Genomic DNA, 19,323 nt, shown 5'->3' with positions numbered 1-19,323 from the left:
TAATAGACTCTGAATGAATGCTTGAGGAAATGTCAACAGATGAGATGGATGTGTTTTTTTATGTGGCCTTGGTCACTGTGACAACCAAAATGAGTGATTGAGACATAAATCTCAGTCATTGAGGCTTATTGAGAGCCAGCTTGAGGACAAGTTACGGATGCCTGTGTGGCTGTTTTTCCCAAAGAGGTTCTTAGGAGGTTTAGTATTTATACATTTTCCTTAAAAAAGAGAAGGCAACAGTGAGAGGAACGATTACATACCTGGGAGACTTTCATTAGTGCCCTGTAAGTTTACATTTTACATAAGATAAGGTGAACATTTGAAGAAAAAGGGAATGGAGGGAGCAGACATCCCAGGGAGGAGTGAAGGAATGACTAACCTCATTTTAGCTTCGTTCTGTACTGGGAAGATAAATCATTAATCAACATTACCAATGTGGAGTCTTTCAAAAGGGTCTGTTTAGCCCTTAGGGAAGCAAGCTGAATGGTAGTTAGTGAGGAAGGGCTACAGCGAGGTGTGTCCCACCCCCCATCCCATCATGGCCATGAACTTAGCTTCCAGGCTTTGCCTGGGGTCCCTTTAGCCAAGAGTGGGTCCCTTCAGTCATTTGAGGGCTAGAATTTTCTTTTTCTTTCTTAATTGATTTTAGTTTTTAGAAAGCAGGGTTTTGTTGTTTTGTATGTGTCTTTGTTTTTTTCATTTTTGTTGTTGTTGTTTTGTTTTCTTTTGTTTGTTTTTGCCTCATTCTAGGCCATGGCAAGGTTCATGGATAAACCATGTCTGAATAAAGATAAAAACAGCTGAGTGCATGTACATGATCACATTTTCAGTCTAGAACACCAATCCTATTTTTACTTAGAGTTAAAATTTTTTTCTCTTGTGCAAATTATGACTCAGAAAAATGGAATATTTTGAAATACAACCACAGAAATCACTTTTACTTTCCAGCTTCCTATTCTCACTCCTTTGGGATCCAATGAACTGAGAGGGGATGAGACTGTACAAAGAAAATACTGCCACTCATAGCTACGTACCTTAATTCAGCGCCAACCAGAGGTGATTGTTGCCACATCTCTAGGTGCTGAGAAGAAAGTGGGAGTCAGAGAGGTTTCCATGTCCCTCTAATCCACCCTGCTTTAAACCATTAAGCAGATAATGCAAGGATTTAGAGGCTGATATGAGGCAGGACAAAGCAGCTTATTCTGCAGAGCATTGTGACAGGTCAATCATGAGCAAATAGTAACAAAATAAAAAGTCACGAGAGTATATCTATTTTCATGTTTCTAAACTTAGAGATCTTTATTACATGAGAAGTGAGGTATTTGGTATTTGGTTATTGTTGGGGTCTTTTACAGGCCTGATAAAAGCATTTTTTTTTCTTTTTTCTTTTTTTTTTTTGAGACGAAGTCTCACTCTGTCTCCCAGGCTGGAGTGCAGTGGTACGATCTTGGCTCACTGAAACCTCTGCCTCTGGGGTTCAGGCAATTCTCCTGCCTCAGCCTCCCAAATAGCTGGGATTACAGGCGCCTGCCACCACGCCCAGCTAATTTTTGTATTTTTAGTAGAGACAGGGTTGCACCATGCTGGCCGGCTGGTCTGAAACTCTTGACCACAGGTGATCTGCCCGCCTTGTTCTCCCAAAGTGCTAGGATTACAGGCATGAGCCACTGCACCCAGCCTCATGTTCTTTTTATACTTGAATACTGAGCCAACTGAGAACCATAACCGTAAAGACAGGTACATAGGGGTCACAGCATCGCCCTGATTGCTGATAAAGGTATTATGGAAGAATGTTTGTGCACAAGTCACCATTAATCCTGAAACACAATCCTGAATAGACTTGCTCACCCACTAGGGCAGGCATCTCTACATCAGCAGAGTTGGATGTGGGCTTCTAGCCAAGAGAAAAAGAATGGGCCCTGCAGGACAATTTCTCATTCCCAGCTCTTCTATCTGATAAGTCAGCTCAGCTCCCCTGGAGTAAATTGGGGGACAGAGACAGGCAAGTGGATTAGGGTAATGGTGCTCCTTCCACATGGAAACAAACATGAAGATGGAGAATAAGCATCCCCAGATATCATGGGTGTGCATGGACATTTGGTCTAATATTTGTTGTTCTATATATGTACCAGGCTTTGTATATGTTGTGTCGTTTGCCCTTAAAATACTTTACCCCACCCTAGGCCCAATGCAATCCCATGAAGAATGCTATGAAGAAATTTTTACAAGTATTATTATCACCATTTTATGGATCAGAAAACTGAGTCTTAGAGAGGTTATTTAACCTACTCAAAGAACATAGATAATAATTAGAAGATCTAAGAGTCAAATACAAACCTGTGTCTCATTAAAACCCATTCTTTCCACATCTCCAGTTATTTGTCATGGTAATACATCTGTTGATAGTGTGATTACAACATAGCAATACATCCATTGATATCAAGCACATTAGATTTCTTAGTTGAAAACCATTCTAAAGCTGTGTTGATGGAAATTTAATAATTCATTAATATAAAGTTTAGACTGTGTTTTTTTAACTGTTTACGTTGAAATAATTTTAGGCTTACAGAAAAGAAGAAACGATAACAGAATTCCCATACACCCTTTACTCAGCTTCCCTTAATGTTAACATCTTATATTAACCATGGCATAATTATCAAAATAAGAAATTAACATTGGTACAACACTATTAGCTAAACTACATACTTTACTCAAATTTCACCTTGGTTGTCACTGTTGACTGAATTTTTTGAGGGTAGGAACTGTATTGTATGCATTTTCATATCCACAGTGCCCAGTTGAATATCCGGTCTAGAGTTAGTGATAAGTGGTTGTGGAATGAGTAAATGGATGAATGGATTTTAAGTCCCATGCTACCACTTGCGTATGTTTGTGTGTCTCTGCATCTCCCAGGTTTAGAAGCATGTGAGGAAAGTCTATGGCTATGATTTGAATGGAGGCATGTTCTTCAAAACTAAATTCCACATTGACTTTGTGAAACACAGCCCTTTAGAATTATGAGCAATTTGTAAAAGTAAAAGAGAGTGTACTAACGAGATTGAAACAAAGATAAAGGGGAATCTAGTAAATGGGCAGAAGGCTGTGGTGTTACATTCATTTTATTGTATATATATGTGTGTGTGCGTGCATATGTGTGTGTATACATGCATGTGTATGTGTACTTGTGTGCATATATGTGGGTGTACATGTGCATGTGTGGAGTGTATGTGCACATGCATGAGTATATGTGTGTGAGAGTGTGTATGTGTGTGTATTTGTTTCATAACATACTTCAGTAAGTACCTGGGCAAGAGATGTAATAGTAGTTGGCAATCAGTCCTGGATTTCTAGGCAGGTTTTAGAAATTCACTGTAAAACAAAATCACGGAAATTCTCTTGCTTGAAGAAGCAATTCAAGCAGATGCTTTTAAGGCTCTACTTGCTTTTGCACTGATTTCAGTAGAGATAACATTAATGAAGCATGAATGTGCTATGACAATGGTTTCTAAAAACTTGTGAAATAAACACTCTTTCATCTTAACCTTTATAACCAGGGTACATGAAGTCAGGAGAAAGGCAATATTCAAAGCACAAAATTCCTATTGGTAGCTTAATGGACCCTAAAATGTATGTTTTTCTTGCTGTTTCCTCCATCTGTTTTTAACAGAATTTAAACTATTAATGTGGCAAAAACTAGAAAGGCAAGAATACGGCATTGTTCTTAGCTGGGCAAAACTGGAATACAAAATTTTTACGAGAGCTGATTCTTTTTTCAAAAAAGTTCAACTTCGTAAAGGTTTTAATTATGTTATAATTGTTGTTTAGATGGAAGACGTCATAGCACGTATGCAAGATGAAAAAAATGGAATTCCTATTCGTACGGTCAAAAGCTTTCTTTCCAAGATACCTAGCGTCTTCTCTGGTAAGTCTGCATGGAGCACAGCTCTGTTTTCTCCTGTACCTCTTAGATAACGTTAAAAAACTGATTCCAGCTGTTCACTATTGAAACTCTCTCTCTAATCCATTATTCAATAACTACTTATAAAATGCCCGTGGCGCGTTTATCATGTGAAACACTTGAAATGATAGTAAAACGCCAAAAATCATGACCCTGTTCTAGGTTAGTTTGTAAAGACAGAATGAACGAATGTGAAATAAAAAACAATATTAAAATAAATAAAGACATGTAAAAAACAATGTTATGAAGGTTGTATATGGAAATTAGGAGGGTGAAAAAAATCAATGATTTCTTTTTCCTGACTGATGGGGAGTCAGGAAAGGGTTTCTACAGAGCAGTGGTGAGCTGTTTGAAAGATGAGGAAGAGCTGTATTCACTCAAGACCACTGTCACCACCGGCTGTGTTCACCCAACTTGACAGTGACCAAACTGTAGAGACCTTGGGTCAGGTTATGAGGGTCTGTGACAGCTAGCCAAAAGAATCTAATTCTGAGAAAAGGGAAAATACGGAGACATTTAAGATTTTTGGCAGAGGATATTGTGATGAAAGTGCTCGGGATAAACTGGCATTCAGTGAGGGCAACAGCACTGTGACAAGGGTAAGGCTCTCGCAGGAATAGTTTGGGTGCCCAGGTCCTGATATCAAAGGGCTAAAGGAATAGAGAGGAAAGAGCATGAGGGTTTAGTGAATAACTAGGCATGCAGAATAAAAGACATAGCCCAATGGATTTCGTTTTTGTTGTTGTTGTTGTTGTTGTTGTTGGTTTATTTTAAAATGGGGAGACTGAGAGATAAAAGAATCGTTATCCAAAATGGGGAACCTCCACGGGTTTGACTGGCAATGACTAGAGAAACCCAAGACAAAAGGAAGTGTAATAAGCTGAGCATCTGTGCTCTGACTCAGAGCACACAGGAGGCAGTCAAAGTGCCAGTTTTGGGGCCTGGGATGTGCTGGGGCATGGCCTACCACAGCTTAGGGAAGAGGTGAGATCAGACAGCCCGAAGCCTCAGCAGCAAGGAGGGAGACGCCGGCGGCTGATGCTGAGTATGGGTGGGAAGGGTGCTTCATGGGATTCCTGTACAAGGGTTGCAGGCTGCTTCCTCACGACCAGGATCAAGAGAAGATTCATGATCAGGAGGCCGTCAAGCCTGGAAAGAGGGCAGAGATCAGGACAGGAATAACAGGGCAGCAGGCCTCCGCGTTGGGGTTTGAGAGCTGTGTTGCTGTCAGAGAGAAGAGAGGGAGCTTGGAGCTGAGGAGAGCTACTGTGCAATGACATTTTGCTCTAACAAAATGTGTCCTCTTTTCTCCCTGTTACTCCCTCTCACGCCCACTTCGTTCTAGTTTCTTGCTCTTTCTTAATGATGCCTTGTACTTTTTACATCTGTGGCTTCACTCCATTTCTCCTCTCCTCACTGTCCCACTTACAGGCCATTCTGACTGTTAAGTTCCACCCATTCTTCAGCAATCAGTTCAGAGAGCTCTTGGGTGAAAGTTGTCCCGAACTTTTTGTCTCTGTGCTCTCAAAGACCTTGATTTTTGCATCTCTTATATGCTCCACTCTGTCTTAGAGTTATTTTGCATATGTCTTATATCCCTAGCTAAACCTTCAGCTCCATTTGGTCAAGGATTCAGAGAGTTAACTCCACATCTAAACACACATGTAAAAATGTTATTCATATATTTATTGATGAGCTAATGAAAGGGATGAACTTATCTTCTTTAGAATTCAGGCAGATCAATGCGCTACATTGCCATCCTGCACTGGGAACTGTGGTCAGTTCAACTGTGTGCGACCTGCTTAGGGGCATTCAGCAATTATGAAAATACATAGGCCAAACAAAAAAGCTTTGCTCATCTGATTAAGCTTGGCTGCAATTTTGGGATATCTACTCTATTGGAGTCTCAAATTTTTGATCAAGTTCTTCAGATAGCAAATATCTCAACAGCAAGCTGTTGGAAGATTTCTTGGTTGACAACATTAAGATTTTAATTGAAAAATAAGATTGGACATATAGATTGAGAATTAACCTGGGAATCTCTGATAATTGTTTTAATGTTCACTGCTGTAAAATAACAGTGGTAGCTATTAAATAAAGAGAATATCAATGACATTTTTCACGTTAATGTAATTAGGTCTAAGTAATCATTTTATGTTCCCTGGAAACTCTGCAGGCACGCTGTGTCTCATAGGTTCAATTCACTGCTTTGTCGTGGATTTAGTTGGTATATCTAGTATTATGTCTAGCACTTATCAGCTTCTTTAGATTCATATTCCCAAATTATAATGTACTCAAGCTCCATCCACTTTACTAGAACTTTTCAGTCTTTTCTAGTAATATCCCTCCCCAGATATTTCTTATAATCCCTGGGGGTTGTTAATTCCTCTGTTCTTTTGTGGCCCTAGTTGCAACCGACTGGCTGGCTTTCCCAGCTCTTTCAGCTTCTCCCTTCTCTCCCTGAGCATGTTTCATGGTCTGCTGCAGAGCTTCTAATGAAACAAGGAATCCACTGATTTTATTGCCCTTAGTAGAACCAGAAACCAGTCGTGATGAAGGCCTGCCATATGTGGAAGGAGGGTAGTACAGTCGTTGCAGACTGGAGTCAATCCTTGCTATGGACTGTTCCACAGGGAAGGAAGGATCTCAAATGTTGTAAATCTAACTTTCTCAAGTTACCCATTTGTGCTCCTTAAAGCCTCATTACTTCCATGGACCGTTAGTATCAGAATCACTTGGAAACTTACAGGGAGAGAAGAGTGAAAGAATGCAAAATTACAGCCAGATAGTTCCAGTGTTCTATGCCACTGTAGAATGACTATAGTTAACAATAATATATTGTGTAGCTTCAAATAGCTGGGAGGACATTGAACCGTCCTGACAGAAAGAAATGATAAATATTTAAGATAATGGATATGTTAATTACTCAAAAAGGATAAATGTTTATCATTTCTCAAACACTTTTCATTATTTATCACCATACATGATTTGTTTCTTGTTTTGTGTTTTGAGACAGTCTTGCTCTGTCACCCAGGCTGGAGTGCAGTGGCGCAGACATGGCAGCCTCACCCCCCTGAGCTCAAGCGATCCTCCTGCCTCAACACCCCAAGTTAGCTGGGACCACAGACACATGCCACCATGTCTGGCTGATGTGTAATTTTTTTTTTTTTTTAGTAGACAAGATCTCACCATGTTGCCCAGGCTAGTCTCAAGCTCCTAGTCTCCAGCGATCTTCCTGCCTTGGCCTCCCAAAGTGCTGGGATTATAGGCATGAGCCCAGCTATCATACATTATTTGTATCAAAACATCACTATGTATCCCATGAATGTGTACAATTATTATTTGTTAATTTTAAAAGAAAATGTAGTATCTGGACCTACCCCCAGATGTACTAAATGAGAACCTCAATTTGAGCACTGAAGTTTAAGATGTACTGCCTTAAAATGCACCCAGAGAAGCTGGGCAACTCCGGGGAGCATCCTTGTTTTCCTGAAGGCTCTGGGATCAGTGGCCACCTTGCTTGTGCCGATCTTTCTCTTTGAAGGGCTCTAATCATCTCGGCAGTCTGGCCTCAATCAAGGCCACCCCAGTCTATCTAATGGCTTTAAAAAAAATTTTACTTGGGAAGGAAAAAGCGGTTAGGAAGAATAACCTAGTTCTTTCTCCTTCCTTTACTCCCAAACTGAGAGTCTCTGTTGCCCCTAAGATTGATAGGTGTCAACAGCTTTGTGGCGGAATGAACACTACTCAATTCCACCAGACAACTCCCATGCTTCAAAGGAAAACATCGGTCGTGGTGGCCAAGTAATGCCCATATCCACCTCAAGTGAAAACAGCTGTGTTGACCAAGTGGTGCTATAATCCAATTCCCCCTGTAACATCTGCAATCCAGACCCAGAATCATGTCAAAGAATGCTATGACAAATATAATCTATCTAATAATAGGGTTTGTGTTTTGTTTTTCCTGCTAAATGCATTTTGTCCAGTGAACCATCTAAGACTTTTCTCTTTGTATTTGTTTGTTTGTTTGTTTTTTGTTTGTTTGGTCTTAAAGTTGTTGATTTCAACCTCCTGGTTTCCATAGTCCCAAGACCATGGGACAATATCTTTGGATAATTCCTCTATGCCAGTTCCTTGAACTCTGAGATGAGAAATGTCCTTGAGTGGATCCAATCACAGCATTGCCTTTGTCTCCAGAAGTGCCTTCTCAGCTGCAGAGATAGCTCAGGCAGCTGCACAGGTCGTATGTGACCTGGTGTCTCAGGGCCAGGGAGTAAAATCAGTGGTGTACGTACACTGTAGAACTTGGCTAACAGCTCTCTTCGCTGGGATTCCGTTGAGATTCCCAGAACTTTGGTGAAGTGTGTGTGTGACTCTGTGTGTGTGTGTGTGTGGTGTGTGTGTGAGTGTGTGTGTGTGTATGTGTGTCTGGCACTGAGGCAATGTAAACCTAGAGGCTGGGTAATGACCCTGTGCAGAGAGCAGCAAAGGAAGCCTGTCTGCAGTTGAGAACAGTGAAACATGTAAGGAAGGAGAAGCAGAGAAGATGAGGCAGAGAGCGCTGGGTTACCGGTAGCTTTGCAGCTCTTGCCCCAATCCACAGGCACAGTCCTGCAATCTCCACAGACTTCCTTCTGGTTTCTTCATCTCCTTCAATCCTCCACAGTAAAACATCGACCTTTTGTTTCACTATGTTTTCAACTTCGACTTCCCTTTTCTAGTTTAAACTTTTCCCATCTCTGTATTTTTTCTAATTATACCTAGGAGTCATCCCCCATAGCACATGTATTGGACACAAAGTACTTATGGTTGCAAAAAAAAAAAAAAAAAAAGGAGTGTACATAAAAAATGTTATAAAAGGAGAATATTTGGGGTTGATCAATGCCGCTCTGGAGTATGGCTGCAACAAATGCACTGGGGAAGGTCTTAGGAATGCAGATTTCAAACGCAAACCACAGCTATTCTAATTCATTAGTGCTGAGATGGAACCATGGAATCTATACTTTTTGTTTTTATTTTACTTTATTTTATTTCTTTTTTCCCCTTGATTAAATATTAAGCTCAGATTATAGAAATATGCATTTTTAAGCTGATTTTAAAAATGTAGGATTGGTGTCTGCTGGTCTTAGACGCATGCTAACTACGTTTTTCTTTATATTTTTAATTCAATTCGATGAACATTGATCAAATACTCACTATGTTCTGGTAACTATACTGGGTTTTGTGGGCTAGTATTTTACCGTTGCTGGGGAAATAGATTACATATACATTAGCAATAAATGTTTAACTTGTATGAGGAACCAAGGTAAGTTCCTTTAGCAGAGGTTTAAAAAGTCAGTTGTAGGATCACAACTGTTTAAAGGCTATCACTTTGTAATCTCATCTTCAACAAAGAACTTGAATTGTCTGTGCTTAACTACCACAAAAAATACTTTTAAGAAGTTTGAGTGTAATGGTATCAAAACCTTTAGAGCAGGCAGATAGATATTATTTGTCTCTTATTTTGTGATTTCTGCGAAATTGTACTAAAAGACATTTCCTTCATGTTCTCTAAGTTTCTAATGAAAAAACAATAAAATAAATGTATTTTTATAATAAACTACGAAAAAATTATGTCTTTGAAGATTCGTTTTTAAAAACAATAATATATAACCTGTATTTTCCTTTTCCTTTTTTCTGTAGTTGCCAAGAAGTTCACTGCTAAATTTAATGTTCCATTCTTTCTTTTTCTCATGTGATTCATCACTGGCATATCTACCTTTCTTTGTCTTCTCATTGTTTTTTTTTTTTTTTTCTATCTTTTATCGTTGTTCTTTTAAGTTTGTTGGGGGCTATATTGTAAATTGCTTCAAGTTATATTTTGAAGGCAGGTAAGGAATAAATCCTGAAGAGACATCTGAGAAGTGTCTACTTTGTGTTAAGCAGTGGTTTCGCCTGGAATCCGCCCCATTCAAGTGGGGATACATCTTGGCTTTGAACAAGTGCTCTACCACAATAGAAAATAAAAGATGAAGTTCAAATATTATTCCATGAGAGTTTCATGAAAGTGCTCAGTCACTGTTAGCACCATTATGTCTTCAAATTGAAAAAAATAACTATATAGCTAAAAATATATTTGCAGATTTTGCTGAAGATTTTCTGTAAATGAAATCCGTAAGTCTTATTCTCGCATGATAGCTCTTTCCCTGGAATTCATGTCCTGTAACTTATAATGTTTATTCATTCATTCTCTCATCTGAAAATCTTCGTTAAAGCAAACTATGATACTCATACCAGCTAAAAATCCTTTGTACTTAAAACTCTAAATTTTAGAAGAATAGAGATCCAAATCCAGATGAAGCATAAAAGTTTATGAATAAAAGAGGAAATGATCAATTTTACATTTGTAAGATAGTTGCTCCATTTGTGATACTGTTTTAAACTATACCGTTTACCTTGGCTACAGGCATATTTAAGTGAATTAAACTGATAACATAGGTTTTCAGTTGCTTCACAAGATATTGAAATAGTGCATGGTTTCTTGTGTGCTCTATTCTAGAAAATATATTACATTGTAATAATATCAGATACTATTTGGATATAGATGTTTTGATTCATAATCATGTGTGCTTTATAAATTTTAGATGCATTACATAATAAACAGGCTTTAAATCCTGATGACCGGAATAATTGCTTTTTTAATATTTTAAACAATATTTTAATGTTTCCAAATAGTTTCAATGAGCCCTTGAGAATTTTTTAAATAATAAAGTTGGTTTTTTGGTTTGTTTGTTTGAGGCAGAGTCTCATTCTGTCATTCAACCTGGAGCACAGTGGCACAGTCATGGCTCGCTCCAGCCTCAAATTCCTGGTCTCAAGCAATCTTCCTACCTCAGCCTCCCAAGTAGCTGGGACTACAGGCGCCTGCCACCATGCCCGGCTAGTTTTTTTGTATTTAGTAGAGATGGAGTTTCACCGTGTTAGCCAGGATGGTCTCGATTTCCCGACCTTGTGATCTGCCTGTCTCAGCCTCCCAAAGTGCTGGGATTACAGGCCTGAGCCACTGCGCCTGGCCAGCTTTATTATTTTGATGACATCTATTTTTTTTTCTTTACTTTGGAGGAAAATATTAGTAATTTGGAAACCTACTATGTGGTTAGTGGCTTTAAATGCATTAGTTTTGGTCCTTTCAACACTTCAAGATAATCATTGTTTTTCTCCATTTCCTAGAGAAGCTAATAGAGGGTCAGAGAGTTCAAGCCTTTGGGCCGCATTTTGAACAGTTTACTAATATGTAAACCACAGTGGGTTTGAGGCAAAATCCCATTCTGTTTCTCACCACCCCATGGGTAACCCCCTGTTGGTTGTCCTTCACATAATGTCCTGTGTTGTTTCTTTATGACAAGCACACACATGTCAGAATTGGTAGGATTCTGGGTACCTAGGACTCTTACATTCATCTCCCAACATACTCCTATTCCAGATGTAGCCCTATGGAGTACTCATCAAAACCACCTGAGCTTTTGTCTTCGTTTTACCTTTAAGGAGCAGTGTGACCCTGAGTAACCCAGTATAGTTTTTTCATCTGTAAAATTTGGAGATTATATCTGATGATCTCCAAGTTTGCTGTCTGCATAAATTCTATAAATCAGAGAACCCAGTGAAGGAGAAAGAGTGGAAGAATAATTAATAGGATAAGATAATAATAAGCTAGACTATTTACAAGGCAATTGAAATAGCAATACATCAATGGAAATCTCACTCTACTTTTTTTTCTCAAGGCAATGCCATCCGTCTCATGGCTTAAATTAAATATTTCTAAATGTATGTTACTAATTCAGACCGTTTCTCTGAACTCCAGTAAATTCAACTTTGTATACAGTGTTTTCGCTTGGATATCTCAAAGAAGTCTCAAACTGGACATGTCCAAGATGAGAGTCATTGTCTTACCCTCAGCCCCTTCCCTGTTTTCTGCCTCAGTAAAAATTGCACATGCCAGAAATGCTGGGGTCACCTTGACTCTTCTTATCCCCGTCTTCTCATATCTGCTCCACCCACCAGTGCTGTCAGCTTAGCTTGGACCATGTATGCTTGTATTTTTCTACTGCAAAATATTATCTCCACTCACCTGAACTATCTCATTAACTCCTAACTAGTCTTTGCATTCAATCTGCACCTCATCCTGTCTTTCTCCAAAGGGCAGCCACGCTACTATTTTCAAATTGCAAATCTGTCCAATTAAAATCCATCTTTGATATTAAGATTAAGACCAAAATTCCAAACAAGATCCCTGTGGAAGAAAAAAACCTTTCCTCTTCTTTTTTTTTTGAGATGGAGTCTCGCTCTGTCGCCCAGGCTGGAGTGCAGTGGCGCGATCTCGGCTCACTGCAAGCTCCACCTCCCGGGTTCACGCCATTCTCCTGCCTCAGCCTCCTGAGTAGCTAGGACTACAGGCGCCCGGCTAATGTTTTGTATTTTTAGTAGAGACGGGGTTTCACCATGTTAGCCAGGATGGTCTCAATCTCCTGACATCGTGATCTGCCCACCTCAGCCTCCCAGAGTGTTCCTGTTCTCTCTTATGGTCTGTTTGTGGTTCTTACTAATTAAGACAACACAAGACAGATTAACAGGAGAAACACATACACATTTTCAGAGGGATATGCTGAAGGTATTAGTATTAGGGTGGAAGTTTAGTTATTATATTTGTTATACAAAATGGAGGATTACTTTAGTTGGAGGATCTTAAGATTTTTAGGAAAATTACATCAATCGAGGGGTAACTGTTGGGGTGTTCATGGTTAAAATATGATTTCTGGGCTCTAACTGGGTTTCATTTTAGTCTCTGGTTTTTGGGGTTTGGCAAGGGTACGTTAACTTATGTCCTGCTTTTAGGCAGAAAAGGGAAAGGTGGAGAGCCCTTCATGTATTTTCTGTTTCTCAATTGCCTTTACCTCAGAATAATCAATATGCCAAAATGGTATATTTTTTGGTGGCATGTTCTGATCCTCTTCACTCTTAAGCAGCATCCTGGATCAGTCCCTCCCTGCCTCTCAGACCTCATCTGGTATCACTTCCTCTCTTGCTCTCTTGATTCTAGCTATAGCAGTCACTTTTCCATGGCCACTCTGGTCATGGAGACTTTTCACTGCTCTGCTTTTTCCTCCATCTAAAATGCTTTCCCTCCTTTTCCCCTATGCCCAGTTGAGACCCACTCACCTCAGGTCTAAGCCAGTTTCTATATAAATAAATAAATATATATATATAGAGAGAGAGAGAGAGAAAGAGAGAGAGAGAGAGAGAGAGAGACAGAGACATGGCATCTTGCTCTGTGGCCCAGGCTGGAGTGCAGTCGCGTGATCTTAGCTCACTGCAACTTCCGCCTCCCGGGTTCAAGTGATTTTCCTGCCTCAGCATCCTGAGTAGCTGGGATTACAGGCACCCGCCACCACGTCCAGCTAATTTTTGTATTTTTAGTAGAGACGGGGTTTTGCCATGTTGCCCGGGCTGATCTCAAACTCCTGACCTCAAGTGATCTGCCCACTTCGGCCTCCCAAAGTGCTGGGATTACAGGCGTGAGCCACTGCACCCAGCCTCTTATATGGTTTTATAAAACCACACTCTTCTCTTTCAGAGTATTTCCCTCCATTTTATAATTACAAACTCATGAACAGTATTATGTGATTAATCGCCTTCCAGATGATAGTGTAAACTACAGGAAACTTCCACGTACCCACTCTGCTAACCCCAGCACCACAAAGAGCATCTAACATTGGAGGGGTTCATTAATATTTGTTAGATGTGTGAATAATAATTATGCTTTTTAGAAGGAATATTTGCATTCATATGGTCACTGTTGTGATTGTATGGCTTTATCAACAAATGTAAATTATTTGAATTTTTAAAAAGACTTTTTGTTAATTTTTTTCTTGCCCTTTAAATATTGTTCAAGTGAATAAAGGAACTTCTCTGAAATTATCTTATTCACAGTATAAATCATATGAACAAGAACCTAGGCATTACTCCCTTGTTTTCTTTGAAGTGGGTATGTGAAGTCGGCTGTACCTCAGGATCTGTAGAATCCTATGTGTTCATAATAAATTAAACATGCCTCAGGAGCCTACTGTGTATGAGTGTTTTGTCAGGCCTCGTGATTAAGAATTAAGGCATGCTGTCTGTCCTCGAGGGGATCACAGTCTAGGAAGAAGAGAGACAAATCAAGAAAGCAAGATAATTTCCACAATAGAGGTAAACCCAGAGGGCTGCAGGAGTGTGTGGAATTTCACTCAGGTTCCTGGGTTCAGAGGCTTTTCTTGGAGATGGTGACGTCAGAGCTTCATTGTGAAGCCTGAGTCAGACTTAGCCAGACATAAGAGGAGCACTTGTGCAACAGCTCGAAGGTGTGAAAGAGTCTGGCAAGCTCTGGGAACTCCAAATATTGTAGCGTGACCTTTGCACAGGATGAGGTGGTTGGAAAGTGCAGAGAGAGGACTCCAGAGAGGAAAGCAGAGGACAACAGTTAGAATCCGGAGAAGTTCAAATTTCATCCTGAAAAAAGTAAAGAGCCATCAAAAATTTTGAGCAGGGAAGTAGCAGTATTTGTTTTTCTTTTTTTTTTTCCAAACAGATTCCTCTGTAGGTGGTAAATGTAGAGAACAAACATCAGATTGTAGAGAAGGGAGACAAGGCCGGGGACGGTGGCTGCAGTCTAGAACAGAGATGATGAAGGCTTGACCCAAAACCGGCCAGTAAGATTGAAAAAAAAATAGGATGCATGGGAGACTTTCTGGACTTAGGAAGGACTTCATTACTAATTCAATGGGAGGATTAGGGGTGGTGGTACGGGAAGTGAGGGGGCAGGTGAATTAAGGGAGAAGGCCCCACCCACAATGACACCCATATGTATGACTTTGACAATGAATGCACCACTATGCCTTTTCACATTGGGAAACACAAGATATTCTCTCTTCCTTTCTTTCTTCATGGCGAGAATGACGAAGGCATGATATGTTTTGGGTATATTCAGTTTCAGGCAACATACATAGAACAACCAGATGAGATGCCCTGGAAACTGTTGGATATACAGGTCTGAAATTTAGGGGAATTTATTCACATGCATATTTGAAACCAATGAATACATGAGATTCCTGCTGGAGTTGTGTGTGGAATGAGAAAATCAAGTCGCTAAAGATGATGGGGCTCTGTGGAACAGAAACACCGAGGGGAGCACAGAGCCCACAGTTCCTATGTGCTTGCTGTTAGTTTCTGGCCTTAGTTCACTTGGAGCAGCAAGGGAAGCAGGCTTAAGGGAAGATGTTCTGGGGAACCAAAAAGACCGCTTGTAAGTAACCAGGAATCCGGTTGTGCTGTGTCTTGAGATCTAGCACTCAGTGGATAGGACTCCAGTGGTTTTATTTGAGTCTTAACAAAGAGAACCAGTCAGCACATGAAGTCCAAATGTTCCACCAGTCTGCCTTGTTCAAAATGGGCCATGATTGGTGCATAAAAAAGTGTGAGGGAGGCCGGGTGTGGTGGCTCACACCTGTAATCCCAGCACTTTGGGAGGCTGAGGTGGGCAGATCACCTGAGGTCAGGAGTTCGAGACCAGCCTGGCCTGGCCAACATGGCAAAACCCCATATCCACTAAAAAATATAAAAAATTAGCCAGGCGGCCGGGCGCGGTCGCTCAAGCCTGTAATCCCAGCACTTTGGGAGGCTGAGACAGGCGGATCATGAGGTCAGGAGCTGGAGACCATCCTGACTAATGTGGTGAAACCCTGTCTCTACTAAAAAAATACAAAAAGCTAGCTGGGCGGGGTGGCGGGTGCCTGTAGTCCCAGCTACTCGGGAGGCTGAGGCAGGAGAATGGCGGGAACCCGGGAGGCGGAGCTTGCAGTGAGCTGAGATCCGGCCACTGCACTCCAGCCTGGGCGACAGAGCGAGACTCCGTCTCAAAAAAAAAAAAAAAAAGAATGGGGTAGATGCTTCAGAGGTCTATATCCATGTATCAGTGTGCGTGCCTATAATCCCAGCTACTTAGGAGGCTGAGGTAGGAGAATTGCTTGATCCTGTGAGACGGAGGTTGCAGTAAGCCCAGATCACGCCACTGCACTCCAGTCTGAATGACAGAGAGACTCTGTCTCAAAAGTAAATAAATAAATAAATAAATAAATAAAGTGTGAGGGAGAAGCTGTCCCCAAGTTCATGATGTACAAGCTTAAAACCAATGTTTCGTTAAACTTCAGGTAATATCTCTGGAAATACCCACCACCACTGCCCCCAACCTATCCATATCAACCTAGATAGGAATGATACGTACTTACAAGCTACAAAATGTTCTCATGTTCTTGATATTCATTAATTCTACTATTCTAGTATGGAGAAAAATGAGGTTTTCTCTATTGGATGAATTCCATTCTCCTGCATGGATTCATTGGAAAGTTACTATGCTTCCAATGTAAGCCACAGTAGAAAAGAAACCAGAATTCCCTTCTCAATTCCTTGTAATGATGTAGGTTTTCATTAAACTTGAATTTGACTTGCCTGTAAAGCAGCCCACTGTGATTATAAAAGTCTGTAGGACTGCCTGTTGGCAGCAATCAAATAAAAAGGCCTCTGTTAAATCAGGTCACTGAATGTGTTTGAAGATGGAACTTCCTGAACTAATTGGCAGGAGCCAAAAAGGCAGGTGTTCACTCCAGATCATCAAGCACTGTTAATAGGGAAGAAAATGGTCAGAAATTAATAGGGCGTTCTTGTCAGTCATTCCTGTGTTTCATCTGTTTCTGTCTTATATCTTTCATTAGTTTAGGAAGGTTCTTCATCATAAAAATGTTGATAATTAAGGCACAGAGTCTCTTTGCCCTCTTCTGTTGAAATTTGACTTCTAGTCCTTATGTGATTTGGTTGCTTTTAACATGCTGTCTTACCAAAGGATTATCACCAACTGGCAAGAGCAAAATTTGTGGTCAGAAGCATTGTCTAATAGTCCAAATGTCGTGTGAGTGTGACTGATCTTAAGTCTTAAGGTTCATAAGAATGTCTTTAATTCTCTAGAGCTCAATTCCTGCTACTTTTTCCTCACTGTTCTATTCTTTTCAGCAAGTTTGATAATAAAGGAAGCCCTAATTAGTGACATGTTGACTTCAGTTGCATAGACATAGGACCTGTTATGTTTCATATCATTAAATATGGAAGAATATTCATATTTTATTATGTTGGTCCTCTAACCGTGTGAACAGTTCTCTGTGATGACTTGTTTTCAGCCACGTATATGAAAACTGAGCAGTATATGAGCTTTAAAGTCAAGTTGACCTTAAATGTCACAATTTGAACATATCTTGCCTGTTACCCCTTATCCTTCTCAGGGTTGCATGAATATGTCTCAGTGTCATGGAAAGATGATTAATTAATGTAGACTTAAACTTGTCATGGGGCAGTCATCCAGGTAAGAAGGAGCAAACTTTGTAAAATGGACTGGGCCAATGCAAGTTTTACTAAGGATGTAGTCTGTGTTTAATTTTTTTTGAAAACAACTTTTAAGGAACCTTATATGACTTAACCCTGCTTATATTTGGAGTCAGTTTGAAGAAGATAAGAATAAGTAAGGTGGAATATTTTTCTTTGAAGCCTGTAAGACCGCCTAGGTAGTTCTAAGATGCTTCCGAGACTCTAATAAGAGTCTCCTTTCTGAAACTGACAAATAATTGTGAGACCTTTTTTCAATTCATCATAGGAATGACTAAAATGGGTTCTATAGAAATTCAGAGAGAAGTAGATTGCTTTTGAAAACAGTTATAAAACATCGTGTCAGAAATTATGCTTGTAATATTTTTCTTTTATAACATCCCAGAGAAAGTTCAAGGATACAAATAGATAATGTATAAATAAGTAAGAAAGAAAAAGTAGACTAAAAATATTTGCAGTTCTTAAAGTTCATTAGCAAAAAAATTAATTCTTGTAGAAAACAGGACATGTTAACTAGATCCGCAAGAGACATGACCATTTGCAAAAAGCTAGCCCTTTCTTTTTCATCTGCTTCACACATCCTCTGTGTCAGAACTGAGTAACTAAGCAACTAGTACATAATAACTACATAGCCCATCGACCTGAGGAGCAATAGGAGAAAGTGACATGTCACATAGTCAAATAGACACTTCAATTAACTTTGCTATGAAAGAGTCCATATTCCCCTATTGGTTGTTACTCTTTCCTTATTGTAAATTAGACCTTGAAGTGGTTAGAAATAGTAAAGAATGTTAATCTCAACCACGTGGGCTCTGACATAATAGTTTTTCTTTTCTTTTCTGTTTTGTTTTGTTTCAGTTTATTTATTTATTTATTTATTTATTTATTTTTTAACAGAGTCTTGCTCTGTTGCCCAGGCTGGAGTGCACCGGTGCGATATTGGCTCACTGCAACCGCTTGCCTCCCAGATTCAAGCAATCCTTCTGCCTCAGCCTCCCAAGTAGCTGGGATTACAAGCATGTATCACTACACCTGGCTAATTTTTGTATTTTTAGTAGAGACAGGGTTTCACCATGTTGGCCAGGCTGGTCTTGAACTCCTGACCTGAAGTGATCCGCCTGCCTTGGCCTCCCAAAGTGCTGGGATTACAAGCATGAGCCACTGCACCCAGCCTAATATAATTCTTTTTCTAATAGGTAAATCCTACTGGGCAATGACAAAGTTCTCATTGTATTCGTAGAGAAATAATTTATCTTATCTTATATCATAATTTTACATATTTTGGCAGTACATGCGATATATTGATACATATATAAAGTGGGCAATGATCAAATCAGGGTAATTGGGATATCCATCACTTTAAACATTTATCTTTTCTTTGTGTCAGGAACATTACAATTCTTCTAACTATTTTGAAATACACAACAATTATTGTTAACTCTAATTTCGATAATGTACTATTGAATAGTAGAACTTATTCCTTCTAACTAACTGTATTTTTGTACCCGTTAACAAACTTTGCTTCATCACCACCCTCTTCCCAGCCTCTAGTAGCCATAATACTAATTAAAGAAATGATTTGTTTTAAAATGTGGTTGGATCCGTGTGATATGACCAAGATGAAAAACAAACTCTGATTTATTTTCACCAGAATGTTCAAAGGAACAGTACAAAATTGGGAATATCTAAATGCTTTGATTTTAGCTTTGGTTTTCTTTGTAGCCATGTATTCTAGTCCCGGGGACTGTTTTCACTTCCTAGATAGCTGTCGTTGTGGTGCTGCTTCTGTGTAGTGCTTTCTGAACATGTGAATTTGCTGTTTTATATTTGGAGTGAATATTGTTGGGACTGGAGGTGATTTTGGACTGGGAAAATAAAACCATCACAGCTTCCATTGACTTACAGTATCTCAAGAGAATTAC

General features: G+C 39.7%; 1 protein-coding gene and 1 pseudogene across 3 annotated transcripts in view; both read left to right on the top strand.

Annotated features, from left to right (window-relative positions):
• The window catches only part of RGS7 (regulator of G protein signaling 7), a 569,955-nt gene that overhangs the window by 250,468 nt on the left and 300,164 nt on the right, over positions 1-19,323 (top strand). For all 3 annotated transcript variants that reach the window (XM_050770857.1, XM_050770848.1, XM_050770873.1), the window contains exon 3: positions 3,826-3,922. In XM_050770857.1, the coding sequence (XP_050626814.1) occupies positions 3,826-3,922 (97 nt within the window). The remainder of the gene's footprint in view (positions 1-3,825; positions 3,923-19,323) is intronic.
• LOC126942875 (60S acidic ribosomal protein P1-like) overlaps positions 3,843-19,323 on the top strand; it is a 103,301-nt pseudogene continuing 87,820 nt past the window's right edge.

Source organism: Macaca thibetana, chromosome 1, assembly GCF_024542745.1.
Source record: "Macaca thibetana thibetana isolate TM-01 chromosome 1, ASM2454274v1, whole genome shotgun sequence".
NCBI classification, from domain to species: domain Eukaryota; kingdom Metazoa; phylum Chordata; class Mammalia; order Primates; family Cercopithecidae; genus Macaca; species Macaca thibetana.
This window is presented reverse-complemented; position numbering and strand designations above follow the sequence as displayed.